The sequence below is a fragment of the Varroa destructor genome, unplaced genomic scaffold, assembly GCF_002443255.2.
Source record: "Varroa destructor unplaced genomic scaffold, Vdes_3.0 BEIS01000004.1, whole genome shotgun sequence".
Taxonomy (NCBI): Eukaryota; Metazoa; Arthropoda; class Arachnida; order Mesostigmata; family Varroidae; genus Varroa; species Varroa destructor.
The window spans coordinates 14,948,772-14,974,322 of record NW_019211457.1 but is presented as its reverse complement, the minus strand read 5'-3'; the positions used below and the strand labels follow the sequence as shown (position 1 = coordinate 14,974,322).

Below are 25,551 nucleotides of genomic sequence, written 5' to 3'. Positions count from 1 at the left end.
TGAGTGTCATTTTGTGCGTCTTTTTCATTTTTAATGAAAATGTGATCTGACTGCGTATAACGGCGATCCATATCAATGCATCGAAATCCCCGTATCAGTATCAATATTTTTTTCAAATTTATTTTTGATTTCAGTATCATCGGCTTTGTGAACAAGTCATCACAATGACCTCTTTCTAGACAAAACATCAACGAGTAGAATAAACTTAGTGTCAAAAAGCATTTTGAAGCCAAGTGGTCATTTCGGGGTCTTATCAGATGTTATTTTCGCTTCCATTACTGGAATTGCTGACTTTACACTTGCATGCTTCTCCAATTAAGAAGATCACTGATTCAAATACTGTCAGACGACACATCTTGTTCTACGTAGAACCTGTCTGAAATGTATCAACGCGCATCTCACTAGAAAGCCGTCTTGAAATACTTCAGTCGACGTCGACGTGCTCTAGTCTCTTGGTTAGACGGTTCAGACTTAATTTAAACACTTAACGGCTGTCTGTTTGGGGAAGTCCGAGTATTTTTTAAAGGAAAATTAATCGTTACTATATTCGATAGGCGATATTCGAGCACCCATTGTTTCTTGCTGGTCGCCGTTCTCCGTTTATAATTCAGTGGTAATGTATTTGCCTACTGGAAAATTTGGAGAGACCCATGAGGAGATCCAGATTTGAAAAAAAAACTTAGTCTCATGCTAAAAGGAGCAAGCCCTTCGAAGTCTTAACGAAACCAGTACCGGAAGTAAAACTCGAAACGTTTGTTATATTATGGTCCTATCTCTGTCTACCCTGCTGTTTGGAGCAAATCTTTCTTAATTTGTAAACGAAGTTGGCAGTTCTTCAGTGCCTGAAAAGTCTATAATCATGATTCACTATTATGAGAACACGATGCCTAAACCTTTTATATAGTTGTATGCCTGTATTAATATTAGCACTTCTAGATATCGACTTAGCTCGTTACGTGAATACATTGCACATCATGAACTAAACCCTAAACCTGTGTATTAGATACATGTAATAAAGTAACAGGGCAAACCCATACAATTTGCAACTGAGAAGTAGACCACGGGGTCGTACCTGCAACGAAAACCGCAGGTTCAATCTTTGGCTTCAACACTATGATCTTCTTACAGCATTCCAGTGTATAATGTTAGTTCACCGCACAGTTAAGTCAGAGTGCTGTTTCGTTGCGTACAGAAAAAGTATTACATAAAAGTCAATACCGCTGCATATTAGTCGAGGCATAACTAAGACCACAATATTGCGATGACAAGAAAACTTACACGAACATTGATTTAAACACACAATGCTTCTTTATTTCATAAATATATCGTCAATGTGTGCGTCAATGTGAGTCGAGTGGTAGAAATACTGTTGGACAACTGTTTTTTTTTTGATTTCGCTTGCTTATATTATACAAGCAGACAATAGTCAAATAACGGTACTGATGCCGCATCTGGGGTACATAGGCTTTGATCATGCACTCTTAATCGATTAATACCTCCAATAGATTCAGGTAGGCCACAATATCTAAAAAAAGCGCATTTACTCTCATCTCAACACATGTTATATGGGAATGACGTCACGTACGTATAATAGTATTGTTGTCACTGTATATAAGGCAAAAATCGACCTTCTTTCTTTCGACATCTTTCTTTATATGCATTGTCTTAAAGAAACTGAAAAGTACAGCTTTCTTTAGTGGATCGTATTAATTATAGTTGTATAGTTTGCATTGAATGACCCGAGCATCGATTCGAGTGAAGTCCGTGTGCTAATGAATCGACAAGGTGCCCAAGGCAAGTGTTTCTAATCTACACATTCTAGGCTGTTGAGGAGTGAACTGTGCTTACCATAATTCCGACGAAAAGTTTATGCTTTAATCGATGATACCCTGATTCAGTTAAATGCCATATTAGATCATACAGAGCATTGACCCGTGAGATTCATGAGCTGAAAAGCGGTTACTACTACTCTGCTAAATATAGTATTCTAGTAATCGTCTGTAGGTGTGCATATATTTAACGTAGTATCAATACAGGATCCTAAGTCCTTTTAACGCTCCGTAAAAAGAAAAGTCGGACTCAAAATAAGCTACATTATCAGGCCGTTACTGTCGCGGCCGAATAATCTCAGTAACCCTGGGATAGCCGTTAGGGTTCTCGTTTAACCACTTCCAAAAATCTTGGCACATGTCTTTGACGGTGTATTTTGCCTAGAAACCAAGATAAGTGCATTCCCTGTTAACGATGAGAACAACCGGAAAACATATATTGGCCGGAAAAATGAATGTTTTTCCTCTCTAGCGATTGTTCTTTTTAGCGATTTATGTGTAAATCCCGTAAACATTCACCGGGTGTTTCTTCAAACTATATGCAAGTGTTAACTGGGGCTTTACTCAGCGCTATTTAATTCTAGCAGTGCTAGCTAAACTCACCACAGCCGCCTTTAAATTTAGCTATCGACTTGACATAAACAATTAAAACTTTCCTTACCTATGTTTATACCCTGTCTTCACTGCTATGTTGCTCCCAATAAGGAAAATAACTAAAACATGACCAGTAAATTGATACGTACTTTCCATTCCAGTTCGGTTTCCGCAAGTCTGCAGTCGCCCCAAATAGCTGGGATATCACCAAGTCTTCTTTCAAGTATCCTATAAGGAATAGTCCTTCCAGTGACCTCTTCGAAGATCCTAATCAACTGCAGAATTGACGTTCCCCGACCTGTACCAAGGTTATAAAACTTGAAGCGCAGTGGTTTGTCGAGTGCTCGCAACGCTGCAACATGGCCTGCGGCCAAATCCATCACGTGAATAAAGTCACGGACCCCTAAAACTCAAGCAATTTTAATCATCCCAGTTTGTGTTAGTTATACTAGTTTGACGAAATAGAGCAGTTGTCGGATCACTTGATGAGGGGGGGGGGGGAATCAGGTAAGACATGACGACAAGATCAACCTCAGAGTTGAGGCACCTATAGACCTTGACGAACAACGTAAGCGAGAAAAAGGTTTCCACTGATAAAAAATTTGTGCACCTCCTTTTACCTAGGCCATTGTGGATCACTAAGCACCTTCTGCAAAACCTTAATGCAAGTTGTGGGATTTACCCGTTCCGTCCGGGGTGTCGTAGTCTCCTCCATAGACATCAAGTTCCTTGCGTTTTCCCATAGCGACTTCACCTATGATCGGCATCAGATTGGTAAAGGCACGTACGGGATCCTCGCCGATTCGTCCCGAAGGATGGGCGCCTAATGGATTGAAGTAGCGTAGACAGATGATGTTCCATTGCTGAAATACAAAACACAGTGAAATTCTGTGTTCTCAATATGTTCGCTCTATCGATTGAACTGCTTCAAATTACCCTACTTTCCTATGCTTTCAGTTGCGTATGGAGATGTTTTTAAACCAAACATCTTGGACCTATTAATGCTTGTAAATCTCTCGTTGCTGCTGTGAACAGCCATGTTATTTCGGACTGCGACAGGAATCATTCAGTTGCGATCGTGTTCTTTTTTCAAATATCCAATGAGTGTGTATACGACTAGCGATCTCAGGAAAGTATTATTGCACACCTCAAAAGGGTTCTCTTTTCTCACTCCAATAAACAACAAATAACGTTAGCTTACATAATATCGATCAATAAATTATCAGATGATACGGTACATACTCATATCTATAGATTCTTTTTTCGTCCCTATGTCGTAACATACATTATAACAGTATCATCATTAGACACAAAACGTCCGCAGCACGATTCGCTGTCTATCGAGGCTTGTGATTTGTTAAAAAAAAGTTGGCTTGCGAGGCAGCGAGCGATTCTCACGTGTAAGGCAAAACAACCGCCGTTTAAACAATATTAGAAACCATTAGAAGAGACTTCAGTCGATTAGGCGGTTCTCTCTTTCATCTTCTGTTTGTTTTCCCTCTCTTCTGAGATCAGAAAAAAGAATCATATATATATACACACATATATATATATATATATATATATATACTATCGAACGCAATAACCTTCTCGGCGCGAGCTATATCCTCGAGCATTTTCTCAATGGCGTACTTTGTTCTGCCGTAGACATTAGGAACGTCGCCAGCCGGATGCACTTCGTCTATTGGCAAATATATTGGATTGCCATAGACGACACACGAACTGCTGAAGACCATCTTGTAGACGCCCTGTTCCTTCATCACCTGAGTTATGCCAAGAACGTTGACAATTGCGTGAAGGTTAATAGTGTATTTATTATTGTGCTAACCAACTCGCTGGTTTATCACATCATCGGCTTTTCCCTAAGCTTAATCTGTAGGATCGAAGGTACGATTTATTTTATGTATGAGTTTAGTGAAGCAATGAACGATACGATATTGTTATTTTTGTTCCACCGCAGGCATGGTAGCAGCGGTATCTTTAAATGATAGTATTATATTTTATGATTAAAGAGAATGTCAGTTTAACACGGGAATAGACTATGACAGGAGGGGGTATCTAATATATATATATATATATATATATATATATACGCAAATTAATTAGTCATGCGTAACTATAGCACGCAGTGCTCATGCATCTTCAAAATAATCCACTCGTCCGTAATTATTCTGCGAGCTTATAAAGCTCCTGTATACTTCCATAGTCCCTCGTCATTGTTGTTCTAGAGAAGATTGACCGCTACAGGATTAATAGAACGTTAGCCATTCACAGGCAATGTTAGTTGATGGCCACTTTTCGCTTTGCCAGTGTGACTTTAACCTACAAACACTCGAACTCCTCCTGTTAATGTCGTGTTGGTCTGTTTGTATGCGTGCGCTAAGGCGCTCATTCCCTTTCCCATCCTTAAAGTTTCCTTCTTTCCCACCAGGGGGCTCTGTGAGTCTAGTTGGTTCTCTCACTCTCAGAGTTTTCCGTCGTCGTCGTCGTCGTCTACCTGATCGTCGCGGCGAAAGCTGTGCTAGCAGCTGCAGGATGAACTAGTGAGACTCAACAGGCTCACAGAAGAGAGATCCTCTCTAACGCGCGTTTGTGAGGGGAGCTACTACCTCGCAAGTTGTGGATATTGGAGCTCTGTTGGAGCGTCGTTGGTTTTGTATCTTTGTTGCGGTCTGTGATTGTGGTAGTCGCTCTGTGAGCGTGTTCGATTTTTTCCACGCTGCATTTATATACACAGGCGACTTCTTCATAGAAACGTAAACGCAAGAGATGTTAGTATGTTCACGCTGCCATTACTAGCTTACAATGACGGTGAGTGGATGACTGCCAGTGTGTATTTAGCGCGCCGTTACTCGTAGGTCATCGAAAATCACTTGGTAAAGCTCTTTTTTCGTAGGGTAGATCTGTGCAGGTGATCATCTCTGTATATGACATGACTTGAAGTAGTAAAAATAGTGGTTAACTCAGAACTCGGAAGCTGCAGGGTAGGTCGGCATCTTTGCCGATTTCCGCAGTAGTAACAGGTAGCTGATTTTTCAAAATAGTGCCGCTACAAGATATTAATTGCAATAGTACACATGCTTGTCATTAGTACGTCACGGTGCACTTCATAACGCCAGTGGATATCCGCACTGATCTAACTGTGCCCTTGGAATACTGACTGTTATGTTGTAACGTAGTGTTGTACTACTCAGACCCTTGGAATACTCTTTAAAGGCCAGTGAACTTCTCTGCTTGATTAGTTAATGAGCCGAACTAACAGCGACCATAGCTGAACGCATGCGAGTATGGAGCGACGACAACGCTGCAAGTCAAGTAAGTACAAATTACGTTCTATTGATAGGGGCGTCTTGTAACGATGCAGTCGTAACCTGTGTGACTACTTAACTTCGATTTCAAAACTGGAAAAATTTCATGGCCCGCTGCATCATCGTGGGGGCAGCAGTGTCTGAAACAATGCTTAACCGCGGCAATGACACCGAACAAGAACCTAAAACGTTCACTTAAACGCATCGATTCACGTGATGCTTGGTATGAATTAGCAGCAAATAGCTGGGCTCGTTTGTGATATAGCCGTAACTAGTTTAGTGCGGAGCCATACCTGCATGTAGTAGTAGAATTGTGCGCGGTTCTCGAGTCGATTGAAGTTGAGGCGCTTGAAAATATAGTCTTTAGAGGAATCAACTTCAGCGAAAACGGTTTTTATCTCTATGGCCATGTTTCGCATTGAAACATGTTCCAGGAAAACGCCAGCAGAAGGTCACTTTTTCAGTCACCAACAAAATGAGTACTACTTTTGACAGTAGTCTTCAATAATTAATAGTTTTCTGTTTTTTTTTGTGAATCTCAGCCGAGCCCGTTGCACAATAATAAGCACAGTGGCTGTAGTGAAGTAGCACATGAATTCTAGCTGGGTTTACACTCCATGCACAGTTTATGACAGCTAACAGGTTTGGGGCTGATGCCCAGGTTGTTGGATGGCTGGTGAAGCGCGGTAGACCGGCAAGTGGAGACCAGGTGAACTTCAGAAAAGAACTTCGTTTGTGCACTTCTGGTCTATTGTTTTGTTGAAATGACGGCAGAAGCCAGAAGTACAATCACAGGCAAAAACCGTTGAAGTACAGCATCAACTCCACTGGTACTTAGCTTTCAGATGAAGGCAGCGCTGTTAGCTCCTAACTAAGTATCAGTTGGAAAAACGACATTACGTTTCGCTGTGTGGGTATTAAGCATTATTACGTGCCAAAAACCTAGCAGATACGTCGATCGATTTGATCCTGGCTACTGCTTCTAATGCGAAACATGTAGGTAAGACGTAATTTGAAAAACTAAGTGATTATTTTTAGGCGTGTGAAAAAAACTAATTACAAGGCAGGTTCATATAGGATCGCAGGCAGGTTAGGTAGTTCAGCTTACGCTACAATTCAGTGCAACTGGACAAACCTCAAGGACGTTGATTGTAGAGACGATATTGTTTTTATAATAGAAAAGTGGCTTCTGCATGGATTCGCCTACAGCCTTCATCGCTGCGAGGTGAATAACACAGTCCACTTTGTGCTGAAAGGGACAAGATTAATAAGTTAGTAATAATATGGTCTGAAAGTATCTATGTCAGCTTTTCTCGATGTTTGGATGAAACCTAGCTTATTCAAAGATAATTAATATTCATCTTATTGTGTTTAATTATGTGCGGTAAAAGTTTTTGAGGGTTCGTTTACTTCAAGCCTTTAATCGTCAGTTATTTAACTGTGTCAACGCGTAACGTTTTATATGTATTGGCGTGATCGTTACTGTGTCACACTGGGGTATGTTACCTTCTTAAAAACTCTGCTGAGCTCAATCTTGTTGAGGAGATCGCACGCGTAAAAGTGAATCTTTTTTCCAGTGATATCTTGAACTCGAATGAGGGACTCGGCCATCTGGCTTCCAGATGAACCCTGGCCACCCGATTCTTCGGTGCTGGGGCTTGACAATGAAGATGATGACATCACACAGTTAGCGAAGTTGTCCACCACGACGACCTCGTAATTGGCCTGTTAGTTTATCCATTAGTGAAAAAGAGAGAGAAGCATCAGCATTTTCCATAGGAAGTTGACGGACAGAAAAAGAAAACGTCAAAATACGTTCATAATGGACTTTAGTGGCCCCGCTGTCTCTTACATTTTCATAAAGAAAAACAACAAATCTCATTTGTATTTAGTTATGTTTGCCTAAGGGAAATGTTTTACGTCGATTATCAGCGCGATACGAATTGCGTCTATGCCAGGTTTCGAACCGAGGCCGTCTCGGGACGTAAATTTTAGCTGGCAAGCGTATATCACCACCCCACTATCAAGACCGAGACCCACGGTTGGTCACATAGAGTAAAAATTACGTTCTGCACTGCGCTTTCGGAAATTTGCGTGAAATGCCATTGCATGATATAGAGCCATATGCGGCTTTTGGCAGTTTGGAGAAGTTGCCCGTTCTTAACAAACAATTCCGTTGAAATCATTCTTATTCTAATGCACTGGTTATGAACCGCGGTCTGTAGCTGTTATAACAACACATTGATTAATAAAGAGATAAGTTCTACGCAAAATTTTTATCGCATAGTTGTCACTGGAAACTCAACAACTGTAGTAGATTTCGAGATAACAAAGTAAAAGCCCCCTGTAAGTCCTAAACGAAGTGTGTATCTTTATACGTACATGATACATATGTATAATATGACTTTTGTTAATCTTTATGTATTGTGCTATGTAACTTGCATTTTTATCGCCTTCCTGTTGCCTAGATCTCTGCATCGTCGTCAGTCGTGTGTAAAAAGATCCATTTTAACTGCTTTCATAGGCACACGATACTGCGTTTACAATTACATATTATATTTCATTTACTGTTGTCATCCACATAAAACTGTTTCAGTCAAAGGATGGATCTATTGCGGTAAAATTCTGTGTAGTGAGCGACTAACCAGCCGCATAAGAATCGCCGGTGTTTTTCCCTTAAGCACAAAACAGTAAGGCTCTTAATCGTAGCAATGTTTTGTCTAGCTGTTCTGTTAGCATCGTGTGCAACGAAAGGAGCATATTATATAAAAGTACGTACCGTTCCAGCGTCGAGTGTTGTCGTACTTCGATGTGGACTGTGTATGTTAAATAGAATTTGAATCCGTGCTTTGAATTATGCCACCAACTAAAAATCTATTTACATTTTTTTTAAGGTTGCATGTTATTTTTCCTATACTTACAGCGGTACGGCTTTGTATGGTTTTGGAAGCGGATTATGTGGATGATTTGGCCAACAATGTTGCCACTCCTGACCTCCTAAGAGATCATAAACAGACAGGAGTATCTATAGATAAATCGACAACGAAATAATGACTGGGTATCTGACCTGAGCATCATACGGCGAGTTTCGTTAAATTTAATATCTATCTGTTCAAAGGAATGGATCATCACAACAATATGAACTGTCAACTATAGCGAAGACTGTATAGTATATTGTTATTAGTATAGTTTTTTACAGTCGGGGAATTATTTAAAAACGCGTGCAAGTAGAATCTTTGATTTTACCATCAGGGCACTCCGCAAAGGGAACACGTTACTCACCGTTCCCGTCTTAACAGTCTGATTAGTTTGCGAATCGTTTGTTCCAATATTAGAGCATTTCAAAGTTTGTCTATGAAACGACCATTGACACGTCTATCTAATTCTACAGACGTACAAATCAATGCTCCTCTCGTCCTCGCGCGTTCGCAGATTTCGACTGGATACGCTCAACCATTTCGGTCTGTATCTCGCAGCGTTTTGTTTTTAAAAAGGTATCTACAAAGCAAAGTGGTCACCTCATAATACCGATTGCCTTGTGAGCAACGTCCTGTACGTGGCTTTATCAGCAGAAATTCCGCAGAGTATACGAAAAACTGTTGCAATCCATTGGGGAATCGAATTATTTAAGCGTCAGCGTACCCGCGCGCACCCATCGGTAGATCAGTCACAACATAAGATTATATCGAAGGATGCACTCGCATATAATAAGACATTCGTCGTAGAAACATGTGGCCTTCACCAAAGAAAAAACATGTGGCACCCAATCGGTCGGTTTTGAAAAGGCCAGAAGCTGATCGATCATTCACTGGAGCTATCAACATCGATAGTCGTAGTCTCTTACCGCGCAGTTACTGTTGCTCGAGCGACCCAGTACGAATAGTAAAGCCTTATGTGAGGCGCTCAAACAACGAGATGCCAAAACTGTTGAGTTGCGGTGGATGTACATACCTCTCTTGAACAAGTTAGGCATCGTGAAGCCTACTAACAAGGCGGATAGCGTCTATTAAAATTATATATATTAAGCGTGGTGGTATATTTACTAATATTAGGCTTGTTGTTTGTGAAATATGGGTGATACATAAGACAAGTTCCTTGACGGTTAAAAAACATTCATCAGCTTGTGCTCATATTAAGTGCCCATACGATCATTGTGAATAAATATAAGTTGATCCACCGTCTGATTTAAGTTCTGCAAGAATTGCCTCTGAGGTACGATTTACTCGGAGCTTTTGAGACCGAGATATGGCCTCTACCTGCTAGAGTGAGAGAAAGAAACAAACGATAAGGCTTATTAATCGTTTGTTTCTTTCTCTCACAGTGTCATCTGGCATCTCCGTGAGGTCTCTCCCACAGGTTCCTACAGCTCAAAGTTGCTTACATGCGCGACAAAATCAATGTCACCACAATCTGACACGTAGATGGGTGCAGCGGGCCCAGCAACTATGAATTTTTGAACTTTACGTTTTGTTTAAACTCTTTACTTTTTGGTTTGCTTCTCTCTACTTCATAATCCAAGCAATTGGTAGTGGATACCGAAACAGCATAGTCTAACTTTTAGAAATATGGAGCCAGCTCGTGCCTGAACGCGGTTAGACATATTTTTTTTTCTTTTGTGTAACAGTTTACTAATATCGGTTTGAGGAATATCTAGGAAGAAGAGAGAGAGCTTATTGTCGATGTACGTTAGTGTGATAGTCTATTTTAATCTTAGAGTTAGTTTTTATTTTTGTAATGATAAGCTGCTACTAGTTGATCATTTGCGCTTCCTCGGCGAGCTCTCTGTCTAGTATGCTACACACAACGGTAAGCCATAGCATACTTTCGAGATTTCAAGATTTGAAATGAATTTATATAGAATGCCACTAGACAGCAAACACAAAGCAGGTTGACAGTATACCATTGACATAATACTTAGAGACTTAAAGACAAATACCGGAACTCTATCGCCGAACGGTAGATGCAAGATAATTGACAATACTAAGTCTAATTAGAAATTGCAAGTTAAACTTACGTTTAACAGCTCGATGATGGTGTGACTTCCGATAAAGCCCGCCCCGCCCGTTACAAACACGCATTTCGAACCGTGGGAAGACATCCCTATTCAATTTATATTACTCTTTGACTATTTTCTGCTTCTCGTGTTTTTTTTTTTTGTGTGTTTCGAGGCCTCCGTTTTGAAACCTTCCACCACTTTTTCCAATTGTTCCTTGAGTCGTTTTCACCTCGATGCAATAATACTTGTTCGGTTTGCAACGTTAGAGGTCCACGATTCTAGTGCATCACCTCACACAAAAAAGAAACCTGACAGACAGCCTTTTACCGTGTCTAGCTGAGCTAAACACAAGCTAGCGTTCTTTAGTGTGTATCGTAAAGAATCTAGCTAGCTTTCTAATTGTATACACACGTCCGCTTCATATACTCGCAACAGCTTTGAATTGAGCTTGAAATCACGATCGTTTCGATTGTTTCCAGACGCAACGGTGACCACAAAAATAAAATTTAGCGCGATTTCTCTGTCTACTCATCATTCCTTCTCTACTCCGTACGAGGAACTGCACAGCGTCGATGCAATACGCACAGGCAGAAATACGTACGGTTACAAATACGTATAGCGCAACGCAACATAAGCAAGCCTGATCAGGCCATCGGAATTGAGATGGTGCCGTTACCAACGCTCGACTGATCCTCTGGCCAGAGGCGAGCTGTGCGTCGATTGTTCGCTGACTGGCTGTCGACCTTTGCTCTATCAATTGCACACGTTCACTGGGAAGGAGGAACGCGTACAGCCAGAAGTAGCTGCGTCAATCCGATTCGTTGGTCCACGTCGTTATCGAGCGTCTAGCCTCTTCAGCGTCAACGCTGTGACGTCGTTTAGACGGACACACGCCCAGACGTTCGTTCAGATCGGCGTCGATATTGGCAGCGCAGACAGCACAGAGTGCAGGGTACACAAGTCACAGCACATTCGGCCGTTCACTCTCCGCAGCGTGGCATCGCCCTTATGGACAGAGGCTACTGGCCATTTTGTTGAGCTGCTGCCTGCCGTAGTTCTCTGTTGGATGGCACTGTATTTAGAAACAGTAGTAGTGGCAATGAGGCGTCATGAAAGGAGCGATGTCCGTATCACGCTCTTTTTCGGTCGCCCGATGTCAGATATACTATTCGAAAATGTTAACATTTTTATCATTGTTCAGATATGGTCTTTCGAAACTAATTCACCTTAAAGATCATCTTCAACGAACTCAACCATTAGCTGATTGGTTCGATGGGGCAACGGCAATATGCGCTGAAAGAGCATCGAACATCTGACTTGCGTGTTACTTCTAGTCGGCCGTTATTGCGAACAGCTTGCGCGGTTTGTTGCTATTTTTTCAACTTTTCTTGATAAGCAAATTGCTCTGTAAACCTGCTGCTAGACCCGCAGCCGCAGCTGATGTTATTGTGTCTGTTGCGGCTTGCCGCTGTTCTAACGGAGAACCATTTCTATGCCGCTGGACGCAAGTTACTGACTGCTGCTGCATAGAAAAAGGACCCAACCACTGTTATCCGTAGCTTCCGACAGCGGTGGTAAGCAGCTGAAGGCCTCGATATCGGCGGTACGAGTGTAAGCCAGAAGGAAACAAACTGTGGAACATTGGCCCCTCGAGCAGCATTCCACGTGAGCGAACGAAGCAGTTGGCAGGCCTCTGTTTTCCAGCACACACAGCATGGGTAGTAGCACCGTTGTCGGTCTTATTACTGCTCTTTCCTTCACCTGGGCGCCCGCCGTGTGTGTAAGGAACCTGACCATTGCTGCTGCTGCTGCTGCCACCGTTCTCATTGACGTTGCTGGCGCTGTGTTATAAAAGAGAGGGTGCCCTGGGACTGGGTCATCATCTCGCGCACGCGCTACCAAACGGCATCGAACACATTTGTCAAAACGCCACCAATTCACGCTCGATGCGAACGCAAGTGTTGAGATACGGACCGTGCACGGCGTCACATAATCGTCCGCAGGACGATCGATATACGTGATGGTCTGGGCTCGAGTCCAAGCGTAGCCACGCTGCCGTCTGTTTCAATGCCTGACGACGGTACAGGACGTAAAACTAGACATTTAGGCGATTGATACTAGGACAAATAACGTTGCCTGCGAGATAATGTTAGAGAGAACGAGTTGAAGCGATCGATGCAATAAAATGAGCTGAGCGGCTATCGAATTGAAAATAGCAGAGATCCAATAGCAAGTGGGGTCGGTACAGATGACGAAGCAGTTGACGAAGATTCTCAAATAATTGCCTGCTATGCAGGTTTTGATAAGATACGTTTAATATCTATATCTATATAGATATGCGCACGCCGTGTTGATAAATGGATTCAGAGTGGCGCTAGAGATTAACAAAAGTGTGTGTGCTTCGTCAATATTTTTGAAGACGGTAGATTTAAAAATAACGGTCATTTAACAACTAACAGGATCTACCAACTAGCTAGCAAGACACAACTGGAAAATCTCTTACAAAATGTCTAAAATAATTAACGTTTTGTTGAATTATTGATGAGAACTGATATGCGTGCATTGAAAATTTGATAGAAGACCGCGTTTCGCTTGCCACAAATTAACATATCGATTTCTTGACTAGATCAAACTATTCCCGTGACCTGGGCCCAACAACGATCATAGTTCAGGTTACAACTGGGCTTTATGGGCTTCCTCGTCGACAAGACCGCGACAGGCTACCCAGGGAGAAATTTCACGCTGCCTTGGGCGACGATCCAGGTTAACATAGGATTTCTAGACATTGATCAACTTCTATACATATATATATATATATATATACATATGTATTTGATTGAGGTTACCGCAATCGCTTACGTAAAACATAATTTTCCATTACGAACGGGTTTAGCGATGAGATGCTGCTTTAACTTCCGTTAACATCGCCGTATCAACTAACCTTAGTTGGGGCAGTCGACCGTGGAGACGCACACAACAAATTATGGACTATAGTGAACACTATTGCTGAATGAGCGGCACTCTGAGCATAAAACGAGGTTTATCACCCGATCTGAATTCTCTAACAGCATAGCTGATAGGATGAATGTGCTCAGAAGTTAAAACCTTGGCCTTGGCCTAAGCCAAACTGATTATTTAAGCCCGACTCATAAATAGGTTGATTTGTAACGGTTGTGGGCGAACGAAAATATTCGGTCTACCTTTCAATATCAAAACGTCAGCATGAGATTTAAAAAGGCGTAATTTTGTAGCGAGTAAAACGGTCACTATACTGGAATTATGATATGATTAGTAGCCTATATATACGAAATAATGTCGAATTTTGTTATGCAAGATCTGGTTATACGATTTCGTTGTAAATGGTCGTCGACAATATGACTTTTCAATTTTTTGGCGGTACCGTTAAAGTCTCTTTTTGCTGATTTCTAATTGTTGATAAAGGCAACAATACTGCTGCCTAATCCATCCAACTAAGGAGTTACTGAGAATCGCTGCTTACGCGTCGGTTGGTAAAGTGATTACCCTACTTGAAATAGACTCGCCAGATGCCAAAAATTTCAACTTTTGGGTTAGTAAATTACCGGGTCAGTGTACTTAGTATTAAAGGAAGTACTGATTTCGAACACAAGGCTAATGGCGGTGTGACTTTGTGGGTGCTGCATTTAGAAAAAAAAATTGGGTAAACTTTCACTCTGCCTATTGAGATAAATCTAGAATAGAGACCCGGTATTCACAAACAAGATCGGTACATCAACCTGTTATAAAAAAAAGCACATGTGAACTGAACATTTTCTTTTCACATTTTTTCAACTTTTTATTTTCCAACTTTTGCATTATGCTTTCAAGAGGAAACTTTCCAGCCTGCAACTTAATTATTGAAATGGGCCAACATGTTAGCCAGGCATCGCTCGGCTCTTCCTTCTGAGATCTGTACCAATTACCTTTACCGATCGGCAACGAAGTCAAAAAAAAGAATTCGAAATTTCATGTAGCGTTGTACAAATATCTAGATGAGTAGTTGGCTCGAAATGAATGCCATACTTCATGGTCTCTTTGCCCTAGACGGATGAGTTCAATGGATAATAACATTTTATGTGGCAAGTGTGCGATATTGAAAACGACGACTGTTAGCGACTTTAGAATTCCTGTATAGAGAATTAATTTGACATTTCTATTAAACAACAAAACACCCTTTCTTTCGAGACTCTGCCATTGACGCCGCTATAGGACAACTGCTTATCTTTCTGATTCTTGGACTCTCAATACGCTTTCTCATTTGTGTTATTGTAACTCTGGTGGCTTAACGCAGTCTCGTCTCGTAGTTGACGTCACGGTATTACGTTTGCAGGAGCGAAGAACCGTCCTGTGGATCACGTTCTAGTTTCTACAACTCTGTCTTTGCCCCTCGTTTACCCCCCAAGTCTCCTGAAGCTTATGAAATTCCAACCAGCCCAACAAGACGCACCTTACCACTGGCTCCATTCACGAGTGTGCTGCCAGTTGGCCACGTGTTATGAAGACAGCCTACCGCACTGGGCGAACCTAATAAGATCGACAACCTTTGCTGTTGATGGTCATCTTTGGACTAAGTAGGGAACGTAGTAACAACGGATTAAGTGAAATCATCCAACCGGTCGACACTGATGGTTGCGGGTGGACTGCAGCGTAAATCGATACATCCATGGACTTTACAGAGTTACGGGCTGGAAGTGTCTTTTATTAAGGAAATTATTCTATTAATATGGCTTAGCGGTAACAGGCCGTTATACTTGTGGCGGATTGAATTCTATTACGACTATCGGCAAAGATGAACAAGAGCTGTTGACTTTAATTGAGCTTGACAAACGTCGAGCGGCGTATCTTTTGTGTAGCATAAATTGTCGAAGTATTAAGATCCTACATCACAACAGGTGTGAAGACTTTGATCCTATTCCTTACTATTCCTTAATCTTTGGATATATTTAACCCTTGATGCATTTGCTAATCCGCCTAACTTGATGGATGAACCTAAAGTTTATGGATCTACCTAAACTGATGCGTCTTTAAAAGGATAAACGCAGTGAGCATTAGCTCCAATAGGACCACAGTTAAAAAAAGTACGATCAGATATTAGATAAGTTTTCATTAAATCAATTCGTATGTGACACTCCAAATGATCGCCAAGTTCTATACTGTTGCGTTTTTTCACTGATCTGTTTATAACAAATCATCCGACAGTGTCGGACCCACAAAAATATGAATGCGTCTCATGAATAAGATGTCTTGGACCAGTGACCAACCGCCAACCAATCAATGCTTCCATTTCGTGGTCGCTATTTGTCTACCATCTTCAAGTTTTACACTGCAAAACTGAAATTATCAGGATATTTATTATTAGCATCAAGCTTGGATATTATTCAGCAGGATATCATTTATGTGAAATACTTCATTCATTATTGTTAGCAGGATAATAGAATTATGCTATTTAAATATGTTTCGTATAGATCCTGCATAATGTCTCAGATATTATATTGGAGATTTCCCTTTTGGCCAAAGATCACAGCATTCTCCGGCCCTAATTAGCTCCCCCAATATTTTTAGGCCAAATTCAGGATCTAGTAGCACACCCCATCGGTCTGTACCTCATCTGTTAAAATTTGCTTACCACCAAACCGTTACTCTACAGCAATATAGCCGCTACAAAAAACAAAAGAAATGTTTTTTCTTTGCTCCAGTCGCCCAAGCGTCGAATCGTTTCAGCAAACATCGACAATCCAATTACCATTATCAGTTACCTCTAAATCCGTCTTTGGTATCTTCTGTTTATCGTTGGCGCGGTTCCGTTTCCCACATTCTCACTCGGTTGATCGACACTTTCGCGGACGTAGCTTCTCATATATTCAAACTTGTTGGCTTCAGCTTCTTCACTTGTGTCTTTCACCGTCGATGAAGTTTATTTCTAGCAGGCAGAAGTGTGTTTCGTAATCCATAATAATACATAGAAGCATCCTGTCATCAAAAAGTCATCATGTATATGCGTCCCTTTGATTCGGTGTTAGCATTAGACAGAAATCGAAGACGATGATATTAGAAAAGAGGGGAAAGCGTTGTCTATTGACAGAGTCAGTTTATTGACTAGATATTGTTTCTGTTATGATGCAAAATGATAAGCCTATAAGGATAAATGTTATGTAATCGATTTTGTGTCGAGAGTACTATATTGTCGGCAATGATATGATAGGATCGTTACAGGTCTTTCTTCGTCTGTCTGAAGAAAGAAGCTTCTGATATTTTTTGTTTTTAGGGAGTGATGTGGTGAGGTGTTCTTTAGTTAGAGTGTCTCACGAACATGTGAGGTGCTGAGGTGGACTGAATTCGCTAAGGTTTATTGTCGAAAATTAGAAAGAATATTTAAGAAGAATATTTATTTATTTAAGAGTGGTTGGTTACTCTGTACATTGTTATTATGTAGGGGTTACCTGGCACATCATAAGCGATACATCTCCTGCGCAGGAAAAAATTGGACGACACTTAAAAAAGATAGGCAGAGATAAAGAAGAAGTCATTTCCAGTAACATTAAGAACTTCCATAACAATGTTGAGATATTAGATTTACTAGTCAGCAGTTCACAGTCAGTTACAGTCAACACCCAATGATAGGTTAATTGTGCTCAGTGAGAGATTCCTAACATACATCACAGTCCGCAAACCTTTTTTTTTTATATATACACATATAAAAAGCAAAAGGCTCAAGTGCATTATGAATAAGTTGAAGAATCATGCTTACTGTTCAATGTCAAATGGAAAGCCACTAACGTACAATTCGTTCCCAATACGACATCTGCTTTTTCTTATTTATATACTTTAATGTCTACATAGATATGGATACACCCCTAGCAACAGTTGGGTTGTTGATGGTAACCTATGACCAATATATACACGATTGGACTAGTTTCTTTGGTGGAGCTGCTCTGGTCGAATCCAGCGCAGTTCATAAATGTCAGAACGAGCGATGTTGACTTGCTGCAAAGAATTGTGATGGGATGGGATGGGATGGGATAGGATGGGGGTAAACGCAGTTCCTGTTTTGTCCTTTTCAGAATATTAATTCAGTGAAGGCGTTGGCCGAACGGCCACCGAACCAACGGCTATGACAAAGACGGCTATCGAAAAGAAGAGATCCAAAGACATTCTACATGAAGACGCACCCTAAAAGACGCTAACGCTGTGGAAGAAGCCACGTTACCTTATACCTATGCCTTTTTTTTTTCTCTTTTTGAGAAAGCCAACTGCTCTGATGTAGCCGAGATCGCAGCGAGTAGGATATGGCGGTCATTATTGCAATGTGATGATGTCATAGTGAAGCCAACAGTGAGGTGGATTAGATGAGGGTGACTCACCTGATATCATTGCTGAAAAGAAATTGCATAAGGAGAAAGGAGTCGTTTGACTAGCTGATTTTTGGCCAAGTTAGTGAATAAATTATTCTGAATATAAGTTCTTTCTTACTTATATGTACAAAGTGGCCCGAAATCGAGAAATAGCTCAAACCACAGATTCCGAGAAACTACGAAAGGATGTAATTTTAGTGTTCGTGATTGTATTTCAGTGGTACGCGCAACTGTAGACGCGGGTTTGATTGTGAGATATGGACATCCTAATAGACGTCGGGTTACTGAAATCTTGAAATTTGAAATAATTGACATTTGATGATATTTAATTGAGTTATATTGAAGATCAGTAAAACAAAAGGTGTTGAAATGACATATCATGCTTTCTGGCTAGTATACTATTGTACCTGCACGGCTATAAAAAAAAAAAAAAAAAAACCATTGTAAATAGATTGTCAGGAAGAGCTTTCAACTAGAATTAATTTTTATACATACGGTTATGACAGTTTGCCAAGACCAAGCTGGTAGGTATACCTTGCTGAACGGTATATTTCATTCGTGACCTTTTCATGTACTTGCCCTTCGCGTCACTGCTTAAAATTCACATAGTTTTCAATGTTCGCACTACAAGTTTCAATAATGGCTTCAAATTGCATTTACACGACATCTACATATTTACTATATGTGCTTATTGTTTCTTACTAAAATGGGCTTGCCCCACAAATCATCTGGGCCATCAGGAATCATAAGTGTTATCAGGCGACCCATTGTGTTGATTTTCACTAGGTATTCAAAGTTTCGCTTTAATACAATAATCACCGACTAAGGGAAACAGCGTGCAACATCAAGATGGTCGCGCCGTCAAGCTTTGCCGCAACGCAGACGCGCGTAGTCAAACCTTGATTGTGACGGTTTTGATACCAAAATGCAACAGGCGATGATCTTACCCTGTGATGATTCTTCCCTGCTTAGGCGTTGGCTTCAAATCGTGCTTAGCTAATTTTTGGTCCTATCTTACAGCTTACTTACGTGTACATTTGACGTAACGGAAATGAATATTATTGTTAGTCGTGATATGGCCGTCTGGCGAATAGGCGAATAAGAAATGGAAGAATTTGACATTTATGCGAAGTCTGACGCCGAAAACCTGCAAGCTGCTGACTGGGTCAGCAGTAGTTTCCTGTCACCTGCTTCCGATTGATTTTCCCTTCCGTACATGCCTGTAGGACAGGTATGAGTATGCCTAACCGTTGAACCATTTTTCTACCTAGTATATTGTTCTTCACTGTGGGCTATATGAAATGTTTGATATTATATCTGAAATCGAACCAGTCTACGCAGACACATAGCGTTTACATACTGATGATGCAATATTGATTATTACTATGTTAGGCATTGTTATACGAGCATAGTCACTGTAGGGAAATTTAGGTTTTCTGTCGTACGCCGTCATTCTTCATTTAGCTAAATCAGCTTAAAAAAATAAGGAGTTTCTCTACTCAAATATTTATGTTAGCTGTCTCCAATCAAAAACAAATAGCTTAAGGTAAACTAGTCATCATTTTTACGTAAAGAAGCGTGTAGACGTTCGGGCGGAAACGAGGCAACGCCCTGAATGCGTAGGTTTCTATTAACGTTCCTAATGTCAATGCCTTGATTTGCATCCGTACGCATTTATCGTCGCACCCAAGCGACTTGGAATCGCTATAGTGCTCCAGCAGACGATGACTCGAAATAGACTTCGACGCGCCCAATATTCAAACAGTTAACAGTTTCGCCAATAGTTGTTATATAGCTAGAAAGATACTAGTTATTTTAGGGTACGTTTGACAGCACAGCAGTGATACAAGTTTTAACTTTCTATTTTATAGGAGGACAAATAGCGTTATTATATCTACCGTGTGTGCCAGATATTCATCTAGGATTCATCTACGGTGTTTCGCAATACATTTGTGTGCATTTGCAGCGTAGCTTAAATTAGAAAAACAGAGAACCCAGAAAATCGGATCAGTGCTCACGTATGGCAAGCCATGCTTGCTGATTGAAACACAGGATAGGTAAACTACACAGCCTTTTTTTTTATAAGCTCCGCCTATAATGATTGTCAGGACCAAATCATCATCGCCTTAAGTTTCGTCTTTCGTTCATTGTTAAATGCACATTGTCTGTCTCTAATAAAAATTTGTGCGTATTGATTACGGCATATCCCGCAGTAAACAACCACAAACAATTACACTGTGAAATATTAGCGAATCGTTATCAGTTCAACAGCATCATAACGTGAGCGTAACACCCCGTGGATCAGCATGGAATTGCAGGGTTCCAAAATGGCAGTTAAGAGTTTGTCTGATAATTACTTCACCGTACCGGTGAGAGATGCCTGTAATGGAATAGCTTTCGGTGTTTGCCGCTCGTTCTGAGCCATGCCAATGGATCCTGCAAAAATACGGTCCTCGTCGAATAATTACACAAGGGAAACAGGGCATCGCTTACCAGTGGCAAAGAGTGACAATCTGGTCGTCTAGTAAGTGGACTGGTCCATTTTATTATTCGATCGCTGTCATGGGAAGGTGGCGGCCCACAACATCAGGCGCAATAGGGGGCCACTACATTAGTGCCTGTCACCTGCTTCGTAACGCCTGATTTTGGCTGGCTTCAGCCCTGAATTCCAGGTGTTCAGGTGGTCGGGTTATAGCTGTGGATTGCTATTCCATTATAATGCAGTTAACTTGGCACCGCTTAGCAACTGCAACAAAATAGCTTGTGAATTAGCGCAAGTTACATTTTCTTTCTCTAGAACTATAAGCGCGGTATTTCTACGTCGCCATCCACAGTTTCTGCCGCCATTTGACGTAAACTCAGACCCGTTAGATCGCGACTGCTTGATGAAGTTCTGGCAAGCTGGCCTTACCCTGAGTGGTGAGAACGGTGGCGCCAAAACAGTGCTTACCAATAGCTGGCAGGTCTTTACAATGTATAGCGGCAGATATTGGCCCTAGGATTCCCTCGTTTTTGCTCCTGATGCTACTGCAGGGACAACAGCGAATCTGCTTACGAGCTTATGGTAGCAAACCCTGTGAGATGTAAACGACGAGATATGAAAGTGTGGCCGCCTGAGAGCTGTACCGTGTCATGTCTCGTGCGTTACACGCAACCGTAAGTCACACTCCGCAAACCGTTCATAGACGTTAATGAGCGTTTGGCTGGGACCTGTTAGTCTCTATGACTGCTTTGTGGGCGCGCCTCTGTTTTCTGCTGTGGCTTGTGAACAGTGAATACTAAGAAGAACAGCGCTAGCCGTAATTGAGCTGCGTAATAGCTGGTCGTATTGATGCTGGCGTTGTCTAAACGCATTGTCTCGTCGGATCTGAGGGCCGAGCAGGGCCTGCCTGTGGGACCTCCGAACACTGTTAGGAACGAGAGCTGAAACGCGATCGTGGTAAGGAATCGTAGAGTAGACAGATATTTGCTTCTGCCGATTACTTGCTGCTGTAGCAACGTGTTCGAGATTATAGCTGACCTGCTTTCGTTGCTGCACCTCGAAATTGTCGCCACCATTTTTAGACCGGTCAAGATTGTAGGATACTTTTATAGTAGCATTGGCCTAATGGTCTCCAGGCACAAAGCTGTGTCTGTATGTGTCCCCAAGGGGACGCCAACATGGGTATCAGTTGACAACGCGCTGGCACTCTTGTCGGACAGTTATGTACAAGACCAAACTGGCGCCCATCGAGGTTGAGGATCGTTGGTTCAATTTCATTCGTTAGTGTAATGCCGTTTATTTAGGTAAAACAGGTACAAGCTTGATGCCAGTCAGGTTTAACTGTTGCACATACCTATGTGGAAGAATGCCATTGCTCCCTCTTAGATATCCGGCCAAGAAGTTCGTGTGATTATTTTTGTGGTCCGATCTGTGCGGATACGGATCGACTTAAATCCACTCGTAGTCTAATATCTACCAGGTAACGGATGGAAAACGCAAGTACGACGATCAAAGCGTGCCACTGAATATGTCTTCAATGGGACGCAGGCCTACTTGATGTGCTGGCGATGTGATCAGCTGCCAACTGTCTGCACATCAATGCAATAAACAATGACCGTCTCACAATATGAAGGTCCAGCATCGGCTACAAATGGCGTACATCAACAGCGCAGACTTCGCATTCGGTTCGAGGAGCCGAAATCGGCCAATCCTACCACTGCCATTGACAGGTCGATCAGGCAAAATATGTACGCTCGTTTGAACTAAAACGCGTCTACGGTGGAAATTTAGACAAAACCATTACGAACGATATACGCATGTAAATAATTAACTATTGGATACTGCTGCTGACCCGATCCGGCAATCAGGTAGACACACAAATCCGCCTTTCCTCTATGCGTGCTCTCTCCGCGCAAGGACGCGCTGCTCTGATGCGCTTCTACTCACAGGCGAAAAGTGCGGATAGGTTGCCCTACACAGTCGTAGTTGGGTAAAAAAAATTATTAGTTTCTATGCATGTAGATTAAACTGGGTTCTGTGTCCGAAGTAATGTTAATAACGGCTGTTCATGAGCGTCTTATATCCTATGTGTGTGTGTGTGTAATCTATAGGGCTAAAGTGCGCTTAGGATGAGTGACCTTTTTTTGGGCGAAGTGATTGTGATAGTGGCAAAGGTTGTTTCGTATAATGTCAGTCTATGCCTATGGAAATGTGTCGGCCCGGCCGGTCGCAGAGGGGCTGTTCCGTACCAAGTAAAAAGCGTACGAGTGTCTCCGAATATGCTGAATACTATCTAACTGGTAGAACCAAATTGAGCTTTGTCCGAACTCAACGGTATAATTAATTAATTATTTTGGCTATCCGAGTAATGTTAAACACGCGAACATGTTGTCTCTAGTGAGCTTCGACATTATCTGAGTCGTTGAGCGCATCAAACGGTAACGGCTGAACAAATGCTGACTGGATATAAACTCGAATTAGATTGGTGAATTTCACAATGCTGCCAAGTAAAAGAGCTAATCGCCGCATGAACAAGCGAATAATCATAGTCTATCCAAAGCCGATCCTATTGTTGGAAATGGCGGCGGGAAAATGCAAAGTCTCCAAGCACAGCTGAACTAAGGCCGGAGCCGACAACGTCGTCCAGCAGCGTCCATCATCGCTGCAAGTTTGTGTCGAGGCCTAGAGCAACAGATGAATCCACAGTACGTTTTGTAACGTAGACGCGACTGCAATAAAGAAAAGGTAATGGGGTGTAGGCAAAGACTGGAACAGCTCGAAATTGGCCTCTTCGTTCCACATCATTGTAAGTATTGTTGGTAGGGAGACACAAGGGAAGCTGGCTTAAGCTAGCTGGCTTTGATCGTTTCGAATGACGTTTTAAGAGACGAAACAGAAATAGAAGTGCTACTGAACTAAAGATGCCTCGTCCCATAACGGCGGACAAACGAGACTAAGGGACGGAGTAGGAAGAGTTAAAAAGTGAGAAAAAAAAAGTGATGCAGAACGTCACCGTTAGATTGGACAGCGTTGAACAGTCGGCCTCGGATGAAAATGTAGTGAGCTCGTTTATGAACGTCGAATCAGTGGAGAGATTTAGTGAAGTCTGCGAGGAAGGAAAAGTTAGGGCAGTGACCCACAAAAGGAAAATCATTATTAGCAGAGAAAAGCATTATTCCATACTGATCTTATTCTGGGAATGGATACTGAGAGGTTCGTCATTGCTCGTCTGAAATTGGCGAGTTAGTAATTTTTATTTTTTATAAGGATTTTGAGTGGTATGTTGGCTAATTAGCCGGGTCGGGTACTCTTAAGGTAAGCATATCTTGTGTAAGTATGAGGGTCAGATCTTAATTTTTTCCTTGCTTGCTTGGAACTCGCTGAAGCAACTCGAATCTTCGCGTGAGTGCGTCTGTTTAACTGATATTGTGCATCATAGTAACATGTCTGTTGTGTGAGGAAGTTTTTGCAAGGATTTAATATAAAAAGCACTCGGCCCGTGTAGAGGACACTTTTGGCAAATCAACTGCGAAGTTACAAAAAATGTCGAATCCAGCGCAGGACGACCGTATCGCACAACGTATGTAGATAATGCCTATAATATTTATATGTATATATTATAGATATTTGAATCAAGGCCGTCAATATTTTCTTCATATAACAACGAACACTTTGATATCCAACGTAGAATTTTCGCTGCGCTTCTTCATAAAAGCAACTGATAAATACTATTAGTTGTTGGTACTAACACCAAAATCCTAAAAGTTCTACCCGATTTCGTAACGTATATCTGGCCGTGGGGAATGCAGGCTTGACCTGCAGCTATCGGATCCGTTCCACCAAAAATACCAGCTACAGCAGGCTAGGAAGCCTATTGAACAACACACACTTTTTAATAGAAGTCAGTAGCGCAGCTGGTGAAATATCCGCTACGTGAGTACCTGTGGTATATCAAATATAAATCAATCTGAGCGGTCCCCTTTGCCATTGAGAAAGCACTGCGTAACAACAACTTATTCTTGACGACTCCTTAGAATAATGCTGGATAGTAACAATAGTCGTAAAAATAAAGCAACCACATTACCTCAATTAACGTCGTAGATTCTAAACACTCTCAGATGGTGACGACGTGACTGAATCACGCACTCGGCAAAGGCCGTCCAGCTAGGTACACCGTTTTCATCGCCGGATAAGACCACGAAACATGCAAAGCGCCCACTCCCAACCGTCAGTTCATTTTTCATTATTTTCTTAATGTGCTGTGCTCAATAGTCAGTAAATGAATAGACGTCGATGAAGAAACGCAACAGGTGCGTTAGCATTAGGTCGGAGAAGCTTTTAGCTGACCATGGAATTGTCTTCCCTCATGCATTGGCTGGCTGAAAATGTGCAGATGTAGAAAAAAGCGGGATCGTTACTAAATAAGTTTAATTCGACCTGTATGTGCATGTCTATGTGTTCGAAGCCTTCCGTCCTTTTGTACCTCATCAAGTTATTTAAATACATACGGGTGTATTGAGTCTCATTACGTAACACGTACGCGGTTAAAGATTTAAATGGTTTAAAAAAGTGGTTAAAGGGTTTTTTTGCTTGCAGCGAGAAATGGACCGCGCGCTTACGCCGGGTTTCGAACCTGAGCCATCTCGTTATGTCCCTGAAATTGGCGAGTACACACGTGTGGTCGAAAAGTAGTTAATTCCCGTTCGTAGAAACGTCTCTCGCAAGGGGTTGCAGTTGCTTTTACCGTCAGATCAATCTGAGCGGAGATAATTACGCATTTAATTCTTCGTTTGCACTGCTCGTCGACACAATGATACGTCAATTAGGCATAATGCTTATTAAGCAGTATGAGTTAAGGAGCTACTGATACATGCAGCATTGTACACAGAATAAATTCATGTTAAAGATAAAATTATGGATATAAAAACACTGTATGATGGCTTCAGGAATATGGCGATGCGATATTTTATTG

General features: G+C 41.6%; 2 protein-coding genes and 1 long non-coding RNA gene across 10 annotated transcripts in view; 1 reads left to right on the top strand and 2 right to left on the bottom strand.

Annotated features, from left to right (window-relative positions):
* Window positions 1–1,285: 1,285 nt before the first annotated feature.
* Window positions 1,286–12,397, bottom strand: LOC111249829 (UDP-glucose 4-epimerase-like). 2 transcript variants are annotated; one of them, XM_022804213.2, is made up of 7 exons: window positions 10,746–12,385; window positions 7,238–7,456; window positions 6,867–6,980; window positions 4,010–4,186; window positions 3,106–3,286; window positions 2,573–2,826; window positions 1,286–2,210 (listed from the first exon to the last, which is right to left on the bottom strand). In XM_022804213.2, exons 1-7 carry the CDS (start codon window positions 10,827–10,829, stop codon window positions 2,106–2,108), a joined length of 1,134 nt encoding a protein of 377 aa, XP_022659948.1. In that variant the 5' UTR covers window positions 10,830–12,385; the 3' UTR covers window positions 1,286–2,105. The 2 variants fall into 2 exon arrangements, with proteins under 2 accessions (XP_022659948.1, XP_022659949.1); XM_022804214.2 differs by lacking the exon at window positions 4,010–4,186 and having other exon boundaries at window positions 10,746–12,397.
* Window positions 4,979–25,551, top strand: part of LOC111249828 (rho family-interacting cell polarization regulator 2-like) — a 76,491-nt gene continuing 55,918 nt past the window's right edge. The window contains exons 1-2 of one of the 6 annotated variants that reach the window (XM_022804207.2): window positions 4,979–5,234; window positions 5,666–5,738. In XM_022804207.2, the coding sequence (XP_022659942.1) occupies window positions 5,711–5,738 (28 nt within the window). In that variant the 5' untranslated portion in view covers window positions 4,979–5,234; window positions 5,666–5,710. Of the gene's footprint in view, window positions 5,739–21,395; window positions 21,537–24,018; window positions 24,160–25,551 lie in introns of those variants that run through there. The other 5 variants (XM_086986451.1, XM_022804206.2, XM_022804205.2 and 2 more) reach the window with 5 other exon arrangements.
* LOC147755881 (uncharacterized) overlaps window positions 14,478–25,551 on the bottom strand; it is a 28,196-nt gene continuing 17,122 nt past the window's right edge. Inside the window, exons 3-4 of one of the 2 annotated variants that reach the window (XR_015325985.1) lie at window positions 16,489–24,958; window positions 14,478–16,076 (exon numbers count right to left, since the gene is read on the bottom strand). This is a non-coding gene — a long non-coding RNA (uncharacterized LOC147755881). The remainder of the gene's footprint in view (window positions 16,077–16,488; window positions 24,959–25,551) is intronic. The other variant, XR_015325984.1, reaches the window with a different exon arrangement.